Source organism: Sceloporus occidentalis, unplaced genomic scaffold (genome assembly GCF_023333645.1).
Source record: "Sceloporus occidentalis isolate IW3139 unplaced genomic scaffold, rSceOcc1.0.p SCAF_4, whole genome shotgun sequence".
Lineage (NCBI taxonomy): Eukaryota > Metazoa > Chordata > Lepidosauria > Squamata > Phrynosomatidae > Sceloporus > Sceloporus occidentalis.
In genome coordinates, this window is record NW_028316984.1 from 167,308,753 (window position 1) to 167,325,857 (window position 17,105).

Sequence of the window (17,105 nt, forward strand, 5' to 3'; positions counted from 1 at the left end):
AAAAGACACAGCTCAGCTGCTTGTATTCCTCCTGCAGATGCAAGATGGTGGTTCATCCACCTCCCTTCTTGCTCCGTCCTTTCCAGCAAGAGTCCTCCAAACCATCCAGCAACCAATGCAAAGTAGGATCAACACAGCAGTTAGTTCAGGTTATCTCAACCCAGAGAGAGTGGGGAAAATTTCAAATCGTTTGTAGCTTCTTAAACTTACAGAGACAGAAGCTTGTGAGTGTAGGGGAAGGGAGAGAAGCCGCTGCAGCGAAACCAGGTAAAGCAGAGTTGCTGTTTTCCCTTCTCCCTTCTCCCTTCCCTTTTCCCCGCTCAGCGCTTCAATTAGAGAGTTTTATGGTGTCGTAGAGGATTTAATAGTAAAGGTTAGAGTCTTTAGTAAGATCAAAGACGATTGCAGTAGCTGTTAATTGCGAGCAATAAACAACAAAGGCAGTGTTGGGGGTGCTTGTGCCGCGGCGCGGCTGCTTGATCCCGGCTCTGGCTGGCTCAAGCCTCCTTTGCTTCTGGCGTCTCCTTACCAGCTGCTCTTTTGCCACTTATTTTCTGGTCGCCCTGAAGCTGTGGAGGTTCCCGATGAGCCCCTCTTCTTCCCCCCTAACTGGGGAGCTCTCTTGGTATGTTTGCGAGTTTGTAAGCTTACTTAGGTCCTGGGATCCGCAACCCTTCCCTCAGCACGACATTGAGAGAAGGCTTCTCACACCCTCCATAACACCGGAAGTCCTGTTTTTCATCTTTTCGACATGTATGTGTTTTCCTATGCCTAGTTGCCTCCACCCCACATCCCACAATCATCATTTACCATAGCCCCCCCCCCCCCATGTACCCAGCCTTTAGGTTGAGCACAAACAGTTATGCCTGCCACAATTTTGTAAGTTCTTTGGCATCATTTTCCTTTGCTTCATCCGTTACATCCTTTGTAATATGCCCCTGAGTTTTACCCTCAACTTATCCACAGGTCATGTCAAAATCCATAATTTTGGCCCCCAAATCTGCTTTTGACTTTTACATGAGGTCGACCTATAGTCCAGTATATACAATGTGCATGTGTGTGTGTGTGTAGGCGTATGTATCTCAAACTCTTGGTAGAAGTTCTTAAAGCTATTCCTCCTTTACTAGATGCTTTAATAAAAGCCACATTAGTTTCCCCTTATCTCCTCCTTTCCCCTTCCCAGTCTCTCTGGCGGGGTACAAACCGCCGCTTTGCGGCGGTCTGCCGCCGCCACCGGTAGGTCCATGGGGGAGCCGGAGCCTTCAGACGGCGCGGCTCCCGCGCGGACCAAAAAAGAAGCTCCAAAATGGAGCTTCTTTTTCAGTCGCGTTTGTGACGTAGCGAGGCGCCAGGGGCGCACTCACTACGTCATAAAGGCTGAGACAGGTCCGGACGCTCAGCGTCCGATACGTAAAGATGGCGGCGCCCATGTGGAAGGGGCGCCGCCATCTTGTACGTATAGGATACGTACTAGGGTTAGGGGGGTGCGGAAGCACCGCCCCTTCCTAACCCTAGTACGTATCCTATATGTACTATATGGCGGTTTGTATCCCGCCTCTGTTTCCTGTCACTGACTTTAGTTTCACACTCATTCTCCCAATTTACTATTCTTTAGGAGGGGAAGTATCAGTTTTTCAATGTTTCACATCTAATCATCCATGCAATAATTTTTCTAGACCCTGAAAAATTTGGGGATGGAATTCTAGCAACAACAGGATAGGCTCTTATAGCACAATCCTACACATATTTACACGGTTGTATGTCTAATTGCTTCTAGTAAAGCTTTATAGGTATGTATCAACGTACAACCTTCGGTTTCATGTCTAAAGTATCTTCAGTACTATTTTTTCTGTGATTATATTTAACAAATCTGTGATATAATTATCTGCCTGAATTAATATTCAGATTCATACCCCAACATTCATTTGAGCAATTGCATTGAATAACTCACATACATTCCATTAAAATGGCTGAAGTTGTGAGTTCTACTAATATAACTTACTCAGCTCACATTCACTTTGCCCTCTTCTCAGCCCTTTAAATATATAATCAATGCTTCACAAATCTTTGGTTGTGGGAAAATGGCTCAGTTGTAATGATTACATTTGACACCTGACCTCACACTCTAGCTGTTTCATCAGAACTACTTGCAGGTATATGGTGCATGTGTTTGACTTGATTGCAACACATTTCCTTTCTTTGGATCAGAATCAACTAGGCACAGAGGAAAAAGTCATTAAGTCCTTGGCTCTCAGTGCCTTAGAATCATTGTCAGTGGTTCTTCTGGTCAAGATAGCTATTGTTTTAAAAATATGGATTGTTTTTAAAATGTTTTTACCCTTCTTGAGTCCCATTATTAGGAGAAAGGTGGGAATATAAATGAATAAAATAAACAGCAACAACAGTAACTTCCTAATAGAGGCTGGTGTACTAATTGACAGTGTCACACACAGAAGCATGTATAGAAACCTGTAGTTTGTGTGCAGTTGTGTGTGTGCATACACAGACACATAGACACACAAAAATATAGGAGCTTATCCTATTAACAAATAATCCGTTTTACCTCTTCCGGCTTGAATTCAGGATCCGGGATGGCCCTAGATGTTATCATACCTAAATCACTGCATATCTAGCCAGGATGCTGCTACCTGGATGCATCCCGGGTCAAAACCTCTCTCATGAGCCAACACTTTTTCAAACTTGGGGAGCTTCTGACTTCAAAAATTGGCTGATTGAGCGAGGCTTCAACCTGGGATGTATCCGGGCAGCAGCATCCCAGATAGATAGGCAGTGATTTAGGTATGATAACATCTGGGGGCACCCAGGATCCTGAATTCAAGCCAGAAGAGATAAACCATCTTATTTGTTAATGGGATAAGCTCTGTATACAGCATCAGTATCGTTCCTGTTCAGAGAATATCTGCTACCACTCTTTCTGAGAACTTGGTCCAGACCTCAGAGGGAGAGAAGAACTGCTGGACCTAATCCCCTTCCCCACCACCATTTCCTTCTCCTTTTGTGTTGCGTCTTTTTAGATTGTAAGCCTGAGGGCAGGGAACTGTCTAATTAAAAATAATAATAATTATAAGCCATACTGAGAGTCTTTAGGGCTGATGGGCAGGGTATAAATACCATAAATAAAATTAAAAAATAATAAATTAAACTTGGCTGCTTTGTACTATTTAGTAATTCATATATAGGCTTCTGCATGGATGAGATTATCAAAGAATTCTTGGGCAAAAAAGACTAAAGTCCAAACCACACTGCAAAAAAATAAATAAAATAAAATAAAAAAAAATCTAGTTTGAGACTGCTTTGACTGCTCATGATCAGTGCTAGGGAATCCTGGGAACTGTAGTTTATTGTGGCATCAGAGCTCTCTGACAGAGAAGGCTAAATGTCTCACAAAACTACAGTATCCAGAATTAACTAGCATTGGGCGAGGGCAGTTAAAGTGGTCTCAAACTGGATTATTTCTGCTGTGTATTTTGGACCTCAGTTAGCTCTCTTTAGTTCCCACTGAAATTGTTGATTTTAAGTTAAATTATACAGAACTTGTCTCATAGATTTCAGTAGAATGTAAATACAACAAATAACTTAGTTTGGAGTCAGTCTGTGTGGTTGCTAGTTTCATGATGAGTGGGTTCTTCATGAGCAAAATCCATCAAAATTGGATAAATCACTTGGTCACCATGGCTGGTGCTCCACTACTACTACTACTAAACAGTGCTTTCCCCAGCCTTATCTTTGATTTTCTGATATCTTAGGGTTCCATTCTCATTCTTTCAACCTTATCCTATAATGTACCATGGCCTTCTTTGACTTAATGCTCCTTTACTAATGAATGAAAGCCAGGGAGGAATCCATCAAGATAATTGATTTTTAGTTATTAGTCAATTTTAAAAAACCCTAGTGGCTAAAGAGCATTTTGTCAAAAGCAGTTAATTAGTCATATTAAGTTATCTGTTAGACCATAGACAATGCCGACTTCACAATAAAACTAACCCATGGTAAATTTTCCTCCTTTACACACTTTGTAAGAAGGTTAAAGGAGGAATGAATATTCCTCAGCAAGAAAGAACTAGGAGTTTCTGTGCCTAGAAAAATGCTAAGATGCATGCTAGTATAATAGGCTGCCACAGGAGATTTGAATTCACTGCATTTTACCTCTCTAGTGGTTTTGTCTGAGTAGGTTAAGAATAATATTCCTTACATTTTTGTTCATTATTCATTCCCTAACCAAGGATTCACTGTAATGAATCTACATGTTTTATCATGTTACTGACCCACTACAGCATTTTACAACCCAGCTTGGTTACTCCAATGGGAATGAGTTCTTTAGGAGTACAAAACCCCCACAAACTTGTTCTCTTGTAGGGGTGAATAACTGTGACTTTCCTGATGTCTTCAGACTGCAATTTTTGTCAGCTGTAGGCAGCATAGCTAATAGTATGGGGCTGTGTAAACAGCAGAGAAATCAAGGAGGACAGAGAAGTCCACCCTGATCTACTAGCACATTTCTTGCTTTAATTGCTACAATACCTAGATTCCATTCTTAGGCCAGGCTTTGTACTGGGTCACATGTATGGGGGAAAGGTATAGGTCAGTGATGGTATGAGTGCTCAGCAGGCAAAGTGTTGCTTTCTGTAGTTCAAATTCTGGAGACCTATATCTGGTCTGTAGACAATGTTGTGTGAAATCAACAAGTGGTATGAGTTGGTAAAAGGCAACAGCCTATGTAGAAGAAAGATATCTTTCTGGGATTCCATTATATGTGTATTGCTAAGCAAGCTGTAGAACTGTTACCTGCTGCCATGGAAGCCGAAGAATGCCAGAGGAGTTTTTGAAAAGTTTTATTGCTACATTTGACAGGACTGACTAACCCATTGTGTTTTTTTTTCCCCCTTTTCCTTCTGTAGCAAGAGAAGAGAATGTAGCCACCTTCCGTGGCTCTGAATACCTGTGCTATGACCTCTCCCAGAACCCCATTCAAAGCAGCAGTGATGAAATCACGCTCTCCTTCAAGACGTGGCAGCGCAATGGGCTTATCCTGCACACGGGCAAGTCGGCCGATTACGTCAACTTGGCTCTAAAAGATGGCGCAGTCTCGTTGATCATTAATCTGGGGTCCGGAGCCTTTGAGGCCATTGTGGAGCCAGTCAGTGGCAAATTTAATGACAACCAGTGGCACGACGTTAAAGTGACTCGCAACCTACGGCAGGTAATGGGGAAAGAGAGGGAAGGCTTGGAAGGCTCCTCTCAGTGAATCAAAGCTGGGATAGCTGGTCAGTTAGGGGGTAGTTTTTAGACAAATGGGGCCTTGGGTGGGAGTACCAAAGAATTTGTACCCTAACTTTGTTCAGTAACTGGAAGGAAAACAAGTGCTCATTAATTTACTGTATCCTAGCCTCACTGCAATATCTTCATTCCCACTTAATAATTTTCTGTCTCCTCCCTCCCCAATTTGATTTAACAATATGATTTTGTGACTTAACTTTACTTTCATCTCCTTTTTCCTTTGCTCCTTCCCCCTCCTTTTCTCTCTTTTTATTATTTCCTTAATTACATTTCAATCTTATCTGTAATATTCTTGTTGCATTTAATTACAGTAGGAATGGAGACTATTTTCTGCAGCCACTTTATCTGCTCCTTTTTTTTTCTCCTTTATGTCCTGTTAATTGATTTAACCATTTCCATGATGTCATTGCTCTAATTCTGTATGGGGCCCAATCCACTTGAATGTTCTCATAATGCAAATCTCTGACAATTTATAGCATCTCAGCAAGTGCTTTTCAAAACAACTTATGTGAGAGAACTTTCCAGTGGATCTGACCAATACTAGTCTATTTCTACCTTCCTCCCACTTTCTCTTTTTTTTCCTTTTATATGTTACTTATTTTAACCTTTTACTCCTGAGACTTAACTGACCATACTTCTTCCAGATCTCCTTATTTCTTTACTTTGGTTTGCGTTATGAGTCTACACTGCTGCTGCTCTTGTCTCGTTACACTTTTCCCTGAGAGGACTTCAGAAAAGAAAGGACCTACTAACCAAGGCCACCATAAAAGACCCCCTCCTCCCACCCCAATTTTTGATTTTGTCTTTTCATAATTCCAGTTGTTCCTTTTCTAAGCCGACAGCTCCATCGGGTGATACATTCACTTTGATAGCTTGCCATGAAATATCGAAACATTTCTCTCTTTCATAAAATATAAATATGAACTTTTAATAGGTAAGATAAATTTAAATAACCTTGCTTCTGAAAGCTGGTGAAATATATCAAATCGCTTTGGTCCCTGTGCTGTATGACTAATGAGCTTTATACTGTATATTTAAACTACTTGGGAACTTATTGATTGGTAAATGCTGTGTAAATAGCTTGTAAGCTGAGATTCTTTTAAATTAATACTTTATAGTTGTTACTTTTTAAAATTCAAGCATTCCAACCCACACATGTTGAAGTAAGCAAAATATAGTCTGTTTATTTTTGCTCAAATGAATGTTAACACCAATCACTTTTATGAAACTTTACAGGCTGAAAAAAGCTGCCTTAGGGGAAAGTTTGTGCTAATAGAGAGTAATAATCATCATGCCTAAGGACATTAACTAATCACAGCTGGGGGCCCAGGAAAATCTTTTTCCCCATGGGCATTTCCTTGCATAATTAGGTTCAGTTTCCACAGCCTTCCAGTATCAGCAGTCCTTAAGCAAAATCAGCAACCCAGTTCTCATTTCTTTCAGAAGTGTTAGATTGGTAGGTTCTAAGATGCTTCCACCCAAAAATTTTTGGCATAATTTGAGATACACTTGAAAGAATCAGTCCTCTAAATATAGCACATATGATTACCTTACCTGCAGCAATATTAATGTTTCCTACATAACTTTGAATGAACAGTCTGCAAAACTGATTTACTTTTCTTTTTGCAATGCATTAATAAGCACTCTAGTTTTAAAGGGGGAAAATAGAGTATCTGTGGGCAGGTTTACATAGGGAACACTAAATGCAGTGTTCAAACACAAATCAGAGAACATGAGAGACTCTGCAGACTGAGCCAGCCAGAAAAATTGGTAACAGCAGAACACACCATAACCGCCCTGGACATAGAATGCTATTTGAAAACTGAATTTCTGGACCATGCCAGCAACTATTATGTCAGATTGCAAGGGAAGCCATTGAAATCCACAAACATCTGGGCAAATTCAACAGGAAAGAAGAAACACTGAAAGTAAACAAAGTCTGGCTACCAGTACCAAAGAGCACCAAAATCAAGAATCAATTCATGCAAATGAACACCACCCAAGGTCAAGGGGTTTCGCTGCAGACAATGGATTGCTAATTAAATACACATACACATCCTCCTACATATCCTACTAATCTTAGGCCTTGCCATCCAGCAACTGACCAACACAGAGATTACTTCCTCCCAGGCAAGGATCACACAAGTATATATACCCCACATACTTCCATGCCATCACCCTCTGAAGGTGCCAGCCACAGATGCAGGCAAAACATCAGGAATAAACTCTTCCAGAATGCAGCCACATAGCCTAGAAAACCCACAGAAAACTCTAGAGTATCTAGACTTTAAAGAATGTCCATACTGAATGCAGTGACTAGTTTCCTCGGTAGGCAATATCTCTAAAAGACTTCAGCTATGGAACAAAAACAGCATATGTCTAAGCAAATAGGAATAAAATTAATTCCCCAATCTATTAGCTACTTATCATACTTACAACCATGAGAGATGTCAGGATTGAGATAGATTCATTGAACATGTAACCTAGTAATTTAAACATTCAATTTTCTATAAATGTATTTATTTTTTTCCTTATTATCCAATGTTATAACTAGTGGAAGGGAATTACACAAACTACCTATGTGTTTAGGAGAACAGCTTATCTTCTATTTCTTTCTTCACCTAATATCAAGGATGATGTGAAAGTGTAAATGTTTCCATCTTGTTCATTTGTACTGAACTCATCCAAAATCTGATGTCCTTCCAAGGTGATTCCTGCTATCCCTCTTTCCACTCACCCCAAGTTTAAGTTTTTTGATATTTTTCTATATAGTATGTGTTTCATACACTTTTACAGAGAGACACACTTTTTATCAGTACCATTAGCAAAATCTACAAAAGCTCATGCTGCCAACTTCTTTCTTTCAGTTACTCTCAAAGGCACTAAAAGATGTCTGTACAGACCATCATGGCTATATCTTTTAATTGTGTCTTGTATGTATTTTTTCCATTTCTTAATACTCTGAGTAGATGCATTTCATCTTTTTTCAAAGGACTACCAAAAGAAATTCCAAGACCATAAAGTTGGAAGAGACCACAAGAATCATAGAAGCACAGAATCATAGAGTTGGAAGAGACCGCAAGGGTCATCCAGTCGAACCCCCTCCCATGCAGGAAATCTCAATCAAAGCATCCCTGACAGATGGCCATCCAGCCTCTGTTTAAAAACCTCCAGGGAAGGAGACTCCACTACACTCTGAGGGAGTTTGTTCCACTGTCGAACAGCCCTTACTGTCAGGAAGTTCCTCCTAATGTTGAGGTGGAATCTCTTTTCCTGGAGCTTGCATCCATTGTTTCTTGTACTGTTCTCTGAAGCAGCAGAAAACAAGCTTGCTCCTTCCTCAATAGGACATCCCTTCAAATATTTAAACAAGGCTACTGTATCACCACTTAAACTTCTCTTCTCCAGGCTAAACACCCTCAACACCCTAAGTTGTTTCTCATAGTTATTTCAGGTTTAGGTTCTAATGACACTAATCTAGAATCCTGCTGTTTTTAGTGTAGCGTTTTTTTCCAGATCTATTTAGAAACATTTTAAGGGTGCACTAATTTATTAGATCTAAAAATACCAGCTCGATGTCATGGCCAGCCAAGAGCAGGTCTTGGAGGATGAGGATGAGGATGGGGTTCCTCCAGTGCAAGAGGTAATTGAGGCTACACCAGGTGCTAATCCTGCTCCAGTGCAAGAGGTAATTGAGGCTACACCAGGTGTTAATCCTGCTCTGCCAGAAGCCAGCCCTGATCTCCCAGCCCCAGAGGAGGAGGCTCAGCCAGGTCCTAGTGCTGGTGGGATTCCTCTGGTGGTACAGCAGTCTAGAGGTGACTCTGGGGAGGAACCAGGCTTGGAGGTTCCCTCCTTTAGGCAGCGCAGGGCTGAAAGTGCTGGCAGACGCAGGTCCAGGAGGATTGCTGAGAGACAATTGGCAAACAAACCTCAGCTGGCATCTCCTACTTAACCACCTGTGAGATGCTAACTCGGTGCCATAGTTTATTGCATGATCCTTTGGTGTGATTGCTGCCTGCACTGGTTCCCTGTATCTTGACTCCTTGTTGCCTTGACTCTTCGGAACGGACTGGACTATTGCTACCCTCTGGCTGACCTGACCCCGGACTGGACTGACTATCGTGATCCCTGTTATCCTGACTTCGGCTTTGGCTTTCAGTTTGCTCTTTCTCTCACTCCCTGCAAGGTTTGTGGACTATTTCCATCTGCATAGCTAATTACCTTGTTGAGCCATCCTTATCGGTATATGATTGTGTGTGCTGGCCGCAGTCCAGGACACTCAGACACCTTCTCTGATACATTACTTCACAAAGACAGACAGGATTTTTTTTAAAAAAATATCTCCATCATCCAGAACAGTTCATCTTACATCTTGGAGAATCAGTGGCTATGCTGATCTCCAGAATAATTTTGCTTCTAATACATCATTTTCCTGCTTTATATTTAAATAAATACTTCTGAAACCACTTCTCAGTTTTTCTATACCATATTCTCTCATTTAATTTCACACAGTGCAGGATTAATTTGTCTTCCTGCAGATGGGTGATATTTTCACTTACTAAAGAATGCTGCACTTGAAAAGATACTACTTTCCCCCATCTCAATTCGAGGCTGCACATTTTTCATTTCAGCAAATCTGGTGTATCTGTGTGTAAGCAGAACAATGGCATGGTGTCGCATTAAATTCTGCTCAAAGTGACACAGGACTGCAAGGTTGCAACTGAAAGCAGTGTTTATTTATTTCCCCTGGATCATATACACATGTATGTTTCATTCCTCTTTCAGCAGATGGGCTAATGATCTCATTTCATTCAAATATTCTCATCAATGACAGCAAATGACTGTCAGCTATTTAAAATAGAATTTTAAAATATAACTTCATTTATTCATTTTTTGACATTTTCTCTGCTTCATTGATCATTTTGTTTAATGAAGTATATCATTCTTCTGGGAATAGGTGAGAATCAGTCTTCAGTGACAGACAGTGTCCAAAGGAAATGTAATCTTCCTGGCATGTCAGAGATCTTTGTGCAAAGTGCAGAGATACAGGACAACAGGGGTTTTGGTTTTCAGTGGACAAGTTTTTTCAAAAATAAATACATTTTCTTCCAATTTTTTAAAATAAAGATAAAATTTTAAAATATAAAGTAAAGATAAAAATATTGCCAAGGAAACCACACACTAGGTTTGCCTTGAAGATGTCATAAATTGGAAATGACTTGAAGGGACACAACAACAACAACATATATAGGCAGTATATATACATTCCAGAATAACATGAAATAGCACTTACTAGACTGTACCACTTCAGATTTCAGGTATGAGATCAATGCTTTTGCGTGCTGGAAAAGTTCCTAGCACAATGAAAACTCTGCTTTTGATCTCTCTACAGGGAATTTTTTTTGTTTGTAAACCAATTAGGAAACTGAACAATCTTGCTATTGCCAAGATACTGGTCACCATGAGAAGCATCTTGAAGAATCTCTGTTAAATCTACACTTTGAGGTTGAGACACCATCTTCCCCCATTTTATGCAAAATTTCTTCCCCTGTACAACACTAGTGCTTTTTCCCCCTTTTTATAAGCAAAGGCCCCATACAGACAGGCCAAAATAAAGCTGCATCAGGTCACTTTGGAAATATGCTGTTTTAATGATGCATGTGTCCTAAGAGGCTGGAAGCCACGCCAAAGGCACACTCCAGTCCTAAGCAGTGCAGCATAGCTTTGGCACAGCTTCTGGCCTCTTAGGATGCAGACATCATTAAAACAGCATACTTCCAAAGTGACCTGAAGCAGCTTTATTTTGGCTTGTCTGTATGGGCCCTAGCTGTGCACACATAGGCATATGTCCACCCACAGAGTAAGCACAAGCACAACACACTAATTACAAAGACATATACAACCCATCCAGTGCTAGTACTTTTACTATAAAGCGATTGTCATTTTTTTCAGGCATTACACATAAATATATAAATACCAGTCACAAAAATGTATAGATTTCCAATGTGATGAAACTTATAAGAGGAATTGCTGTTGCTGTTCTAATATACTTATATCCCGCCTTTTCCCAGTTTGGGACTCATGTTGGCTTACAACAGTTAAGACAAACACAGTTAAAAATCGATAGCATAAAAAGTTTAAAAGATAACAAAACTATCAAAATATAAAATCACTTAAAAACATAAACCATTAAAGACCTGAAACATAAATATCCAGCACATAACACAAGTCTTGTTTGCCTGAGGGGGGAGGGATATAAATAAACTTTATTCATATCCCACATTAACCCCCAAAACTGAAATGTTCTCATTTACAATGATGAATCAAGCCAGAATGTACATCCCTAGTAAACACTTGAACATGTAATTCTTGCATCTGCATCCTGAAATGGTACAGCCAATAAAAGCCCCATCATGTGATACTATTGCAGGCATAGTTTTGCTTATAGGCCAGAAACAGACGGGTTAAATAGAGCAACTTTGGGAGTGTGGCATTTAGATGCTAGCATCTGTTCTGAGGCCCCCTAGGGTGGCCCAAAGCCTCTGGCAAAAGGAGTAGCACAACACCACTCGTGGTGGCTCGTTTTGGACCAGACAGTGGCCCATTTCAGAAGCAGGTCATCTGGTTGCTGTGGTCCCAGGTGGATTGTGTGTCATGATTGGGCTGACTGGGGGCCAATCATGGTTGACGTGGCTAGAGGCTGCCCCTAGATGCCCTTCTGATTCGCCCCTAAAGTTAACACAGGACCAAAATGCATGGACCAAATAAAGCATCATGATGGGGGCATGGCGTTTTGATGACGCACCCCCCAAAGTGGACAAAAGCCACTCCAAGGCTGCACTGAGGTGGCAAGAGCTGGACCTTTTATGCATGGACATTTTAGCAGCTGACTTTGGAAGCAGGCCATATGTTTGATGCGGTCCTGGTGCAATTGGGGCAGGAGCATCAAGAAGCCGCTCTTTCATAGACACCTGCTTAAGCCCTCAGTTACTTTTTTTCTTAAGCAGTCACTGCTAGTGTTTGTTGGATAGTTGTTATTTAAATAACTATGTTTTAGTAAGCTTTTCCAGGTAGCAATGGGATTTTTGATATCTTTCACCAGCACTTTCAGATGAGTGTTATTAGTAGGATTGTTCTTTCCCTGTCCATAGAAATACATCAAAATAAGAAAATACAAAAATTGGCTCATGTTTCAGCCCTTACAATAACTCTTCATAATCTCTGGCAGTCCATTTCTTCTGCTATACCTTTCCCCTCATCAAGTAAAGAATAGGAATACTTGTGACATGCCCTGCAGATGTGACTAGAGGATTCTCAAAGTATTAATTTCTTTCATCAAAAATGAGAGCAAAGGAAATCAGCACATGGAATAGGGTCTGCCAAATACTGACTGAAAATAGATGCTGACAATAAGTTTGTATCATGCCTTTCCATCAAATGATGCTCAAGGCAGCTAACTGCAATAGTAAGGATAAAGTATAATAAAATATATTAAAGCAAAAGAAAATACAAAGAACAGCTAATGAAACCTCCCAACAAACCTATATTTAAACAGTTATACAAGGCAAATAAAATATCAATAAAATCAATAAAAGTTGGTAAGTGAGACGAGAGATGCTGCCTATTAAATCACACCACAATGGTTTAAAACAGGGGAAGTCAATCTTCAGGCAGGCTGTAGGCATAAGGTGACCCATGAAGGATCTGGATCTAGTTCACCCAGAGTCTGGATGACGTCCTTCCCCCATGAAACTCCACCTCCACGGAGATGAAGATATTTCCCCACTTGCTGCTCACCTTCCAATAAGGAACATTAGCAAGGTATGGGAGAACTCCACTGTCATTTCCCATTCATCATAACAAAGAGTAGGTCCCCCACTTTGTGTCCTGATTGCATTCCCAGTGAAGAAGATGAGCAGGATAGGGAAAAATCTCAGTGTTACTTCTGGTCTAAAATCAGAGATAGCAGTGACATTTCATCCCATCTCAACCTGCTCTTATTCCTAAGGGGGAAATCTTGATGTTATCTTTGATGGAGAGAAGATTGGATTTCCCCCTAGCTCTGATTCGATTTCCTGTTAGGAATGCCTCTGCTATTTTAAACTTATGCCAGGAATATTATGGGCATTCTCTGTGCAGAAATAGACACAGAGGTTGGTGTTTCTCTCTGCATAGAAATAGTGACCTGGCTGTTGCAGGAGGGTTTGGAAAATATGACATAACAGGAGGGGTGGAGCTTAGGGTACCCCCCAACATCATCTGGCCTACTGGCTTGGTCCCAAGAAATATTCACTTCATGAAAGCAATACTTTTCTACACCTCAATTTAAAACCATGCGGGTGTCAGCTTTATAATGAGTGTACAAACCCTAGAATTTTCATTGGGTGGGTTTCTAGATAGAGATAAATGACAGATTTTCTCCTGATCCACTGTTACCTCAAGCTGTAGAAGTTTGACATGCTTTTGAAAAACTGTAAAGCCTGTTTTCCGAAGACAATGGTGAGATGAATGTACATACCATGAGCAATGATCTCTCTCTCATGTCACCTTCAGAGCTTTCAGCAGAATTCTCACCTGCTTCCAGCATTACAAAATCACAGGGTTTGGAAGACTCAGGAGTTTATCACACAGGGGAAAATTGGGGGAGGGGGATTGGGGGGTTTAAACTGTCATTTTCCCAAGAAAGTTGCTCAATTATGGGAAGACTTTCACACACATTATGATTAGAGGACTTATTCCAGTAATAACCAGCAACAAATCATTAATAGGATTTCCCCATGAATGATTTGTTGCTGGTTATTACCTGATTGTTGCTGGGATAAGTCCTCTTTAATTGTGATGTCATGTTAAAATCTTCAGCACGATCGCATGATTTTCATGGGATAATGACAGTTTAAACCCCTGCTTTTCCCCATATGATAAAGTCCTCAGTGAGCCAGCTGTACTGATCAAAGTATTGTAGGATTCCCCATCTTGGGAAACAATTCCTGAACCATAATGTTTAACCTTTCTTTGAAACCTGACAGTGGAATAAGAAGTTGAAGAATCTCTAGATTAGGGGCTCCCAACCTTTTTGTCTCACAGAGCCCTTTTTAGAATCAGTTCTATGGTGGTGCCCCTAAGAGGCCTACCCGATGTCTTACAGGTTAATGGTGTTTAGAAGTAGTGTTAGTTTTTGTTTCTTATTCTTTAATTTCATTCAAATTTTATTTCTTTCATTTTCTTGGAGTGGCCATGGAGCATCTGGGAAATGCATGCGGACCGCTAGGGGCTTCTTGGAGCACAGGTTGGGAACTGCTGCTCTAGATCATGCCAGTCAAATTAGTTCATTCTCTAATTAAATTATTACAAGGAACACTGGAATGTGAAAAATTTGCCAGTTCCATACCAATGCGTTATTCTGAATAGCCCTGTTCAAAACACAAAAACTACCATAAGAGATTACCATATTAACAAATATCTATACCAGAGGCAATTAATGGGCCTATATATATATATATATATATATATATGGTAAGGATCCAAAGTGTGCATGCCTCTTTCTCCCCTAAGGAATAGCAACCCTTGTACAGGCTTAGGCTCTGGGAATCAATTCTGTCCCCCTACCAATGAACAATACAGGCACCCTTCCCCATATGTTAAATTCTATCACCTCTCCTCCCCTTACTCCAAAATACCTGATGCAGGAAATCATCATGCCTTCCATGGTTAGGCAACCTTCTCCCTGTCTTCCTCAGTATCACAGGTGAGCTACACGTTGTCTCTGTTAGTACAGCCTCTCATATTCTGCATATGTTTCCTGAGAGCCAACAATCAAACTGCTTTAAAGAGAAATCTGGAAATTGGGGGAATGGAAGGACATCCCCAGGGAATCATCAACAGCCTGCACCCAAGAGATATACTTGGTTGGTTAGAATAACTAAGGAGCACCTGAGGGTAGCAATTATTGGAATAACTAAAAGTAGACAGTGTTGAGTGGGTCAGTGGGATGGAATATGTTTGATATATCTCATGATGGTATATATATTCACTATGTGGGATGGAGCGGTAGCAATGGGAATTACACGTTTTGACGGGACTTTGGAAAGTAAGTATTGTTTATATTCTTTAAATCCATGGATTTTTTTGGTGGGGGGGGGGGAACTAAATTTTCTCAAGGTGGGGGCAGGAATTAGTACCAGGAGAATGGGAAGGGTAGGCAGCTCCCTTCCTCCTAACAATCTATATGGCATGGTTTCCCAGACAGTCCTGCTCATATTGTCCTCTTTCTCACTCTGTGTGTGTCGGGCGCCCCACGCCTTTTTTTGAAAGACTAACACTAGACCATTCATGCAATGTGTCATTTTACTAACCAACTAATGTACTAACACCCTAACGACTCATCTTTGCTTTTAGTTATTTTAATTAACAATCGTTCTGTTCACAATTTTTTAATTTCCTTTCTTCCCCCTTTTCCGCAAAGCACTCAGGCATTGGACACGCTATGGTAAACAAACTACATTGTCTGGTAGATATCATTCTTATTGTCTCTTTTTTTGGGTTTGCCGTGTGTTACCTACCTTTACCTCTTCATCCCCCCACCCTGTTTTCCTCTCCTTTTTATACTTACCTTCCCCCTTTCGATTTTTCTTTTGATTTTGCTGGAAACACCTTTTCTTCCTCTTTGTTTTCCATTTTTATAAAAAAGAAATTTTTGAGAAATAAACCCAAGAAGCAAACAAACAAATACAACAGTTCTGGAAATGGGGTTTCATCATCTCTTCCATTGGCTTCTCCACGTTACCTATTATTTCTTCCCCTTAAAAATAATTTTCCCCCAGTACTTTACAAAATCTCCTCCCTCTTTCCTTCTGATTTTCTTTCTTTCATGCTCTCTCTTTTTGCCTCTCCATTTCTTTGGATTCTCTGAAGGTTTTTAGCTCAACAACCATGTCAGGGCTTATAGTTTGTTGTGGTGAGGCCAGTCTTTCCCCTCCTCATCCTTTTGTTGTGGCAACGGCTGTTGTAGGCAAAACTGGCCAGAGCTTTCCTCTTCTTCCCCATTTCATTCTGACCTCTTCCTCCTACTAGCTTCCCACATACTCTCTCTCTCTCTTTATCACTCTCTCTGACCTCCACCTACCATGGCCAAAAGGAGCTCAGCCGGTTGTTTGTTTCAGTACATATACTGCATGGCATGTCCACGTCTGGTTAAACCCTACCTTTTCTCCCAAAACGCCCCTCTCCCACACTATAAGTCTCACTCTCTTTCCTCCCATCTCTTCCCCAAGCCACTAATACCAGCTTTAAACCAACTGCACATCATTTTCACTACCTACTTTCCCTCTACTCCCCTTCCGTCTCCCTTCACCCTTCATGTGTTAATGGGGTTTGGATATTTTTTTTCTTTTTAAATTTTCTTTTAAGGTTTTGGCTTTTTTCCCCTTTTGCTTTTGGTTTACCGTTTGTTTTGATTTGATTTTTGATGACTGCATGCAAGTGTGAAAAATTGGTCTTTCTCTCTCTCTGTTTTTCTCTCTTCTTCTCTCAATCTTTTCCTCTCTTTCTTCCTTAAAAACTTTCGTTCTGTTCTTCTGGGCTCTGAGTATCACTGGCATGAGCGTGTCAAAGTATGGTGTCTGTGCACGCTTGCCATTTTTTCCTTCTTTCTTGCAAACTCTCATCTTCTGTCCCTCACACTTGCTAGAATGTGGTTGATATTTTCTTTACTTTTTATATTATTGATTATGATAGAATATATATATATATATATATATATATATATATATTCAATATATATAATTTTATTTTATTTTTACTTCCTC

General features: G+C 40.5%; 1 protein-coding gene across 23 annotated transcripts in view; it reads left to right on the plus strand.

Annotated features, from left to right (window-relative positions):
* Positions 1-17,105, plus strand: part of NRXN3 (neurexin 3) — a 1,638,958-nt gene that overhangs the window by 465,138 nt on the left and 1,156,715 nt on the right. For 18 of the 23 annotated variants that reach the window (XR_016281009.1, XR_016281010.1, XM_089522303.1 and 15 more), the window contains exons 5-6: positions 4,920-5,221; positions 15,764-15,787. Coding sequence is in view for 21 of the 23 variants with exons in the window: in XM_089522303.1 (XP_089378429.1) it covers positions 4,920-5,221; positions 15,764-15,787 (326 nt within the window). In the remaining 2 variants the exon portion in view is untranslated. The remainder of the gene's footprint in view (positions 1-4,919; positions 5,222-15,763; positions 15,788-17,105) is intronic. The other 5 variants (XM_089522305.1, XM_089522311.1, XM_089522322.1 and 2 more) reach the window with 1 other exon arrangement.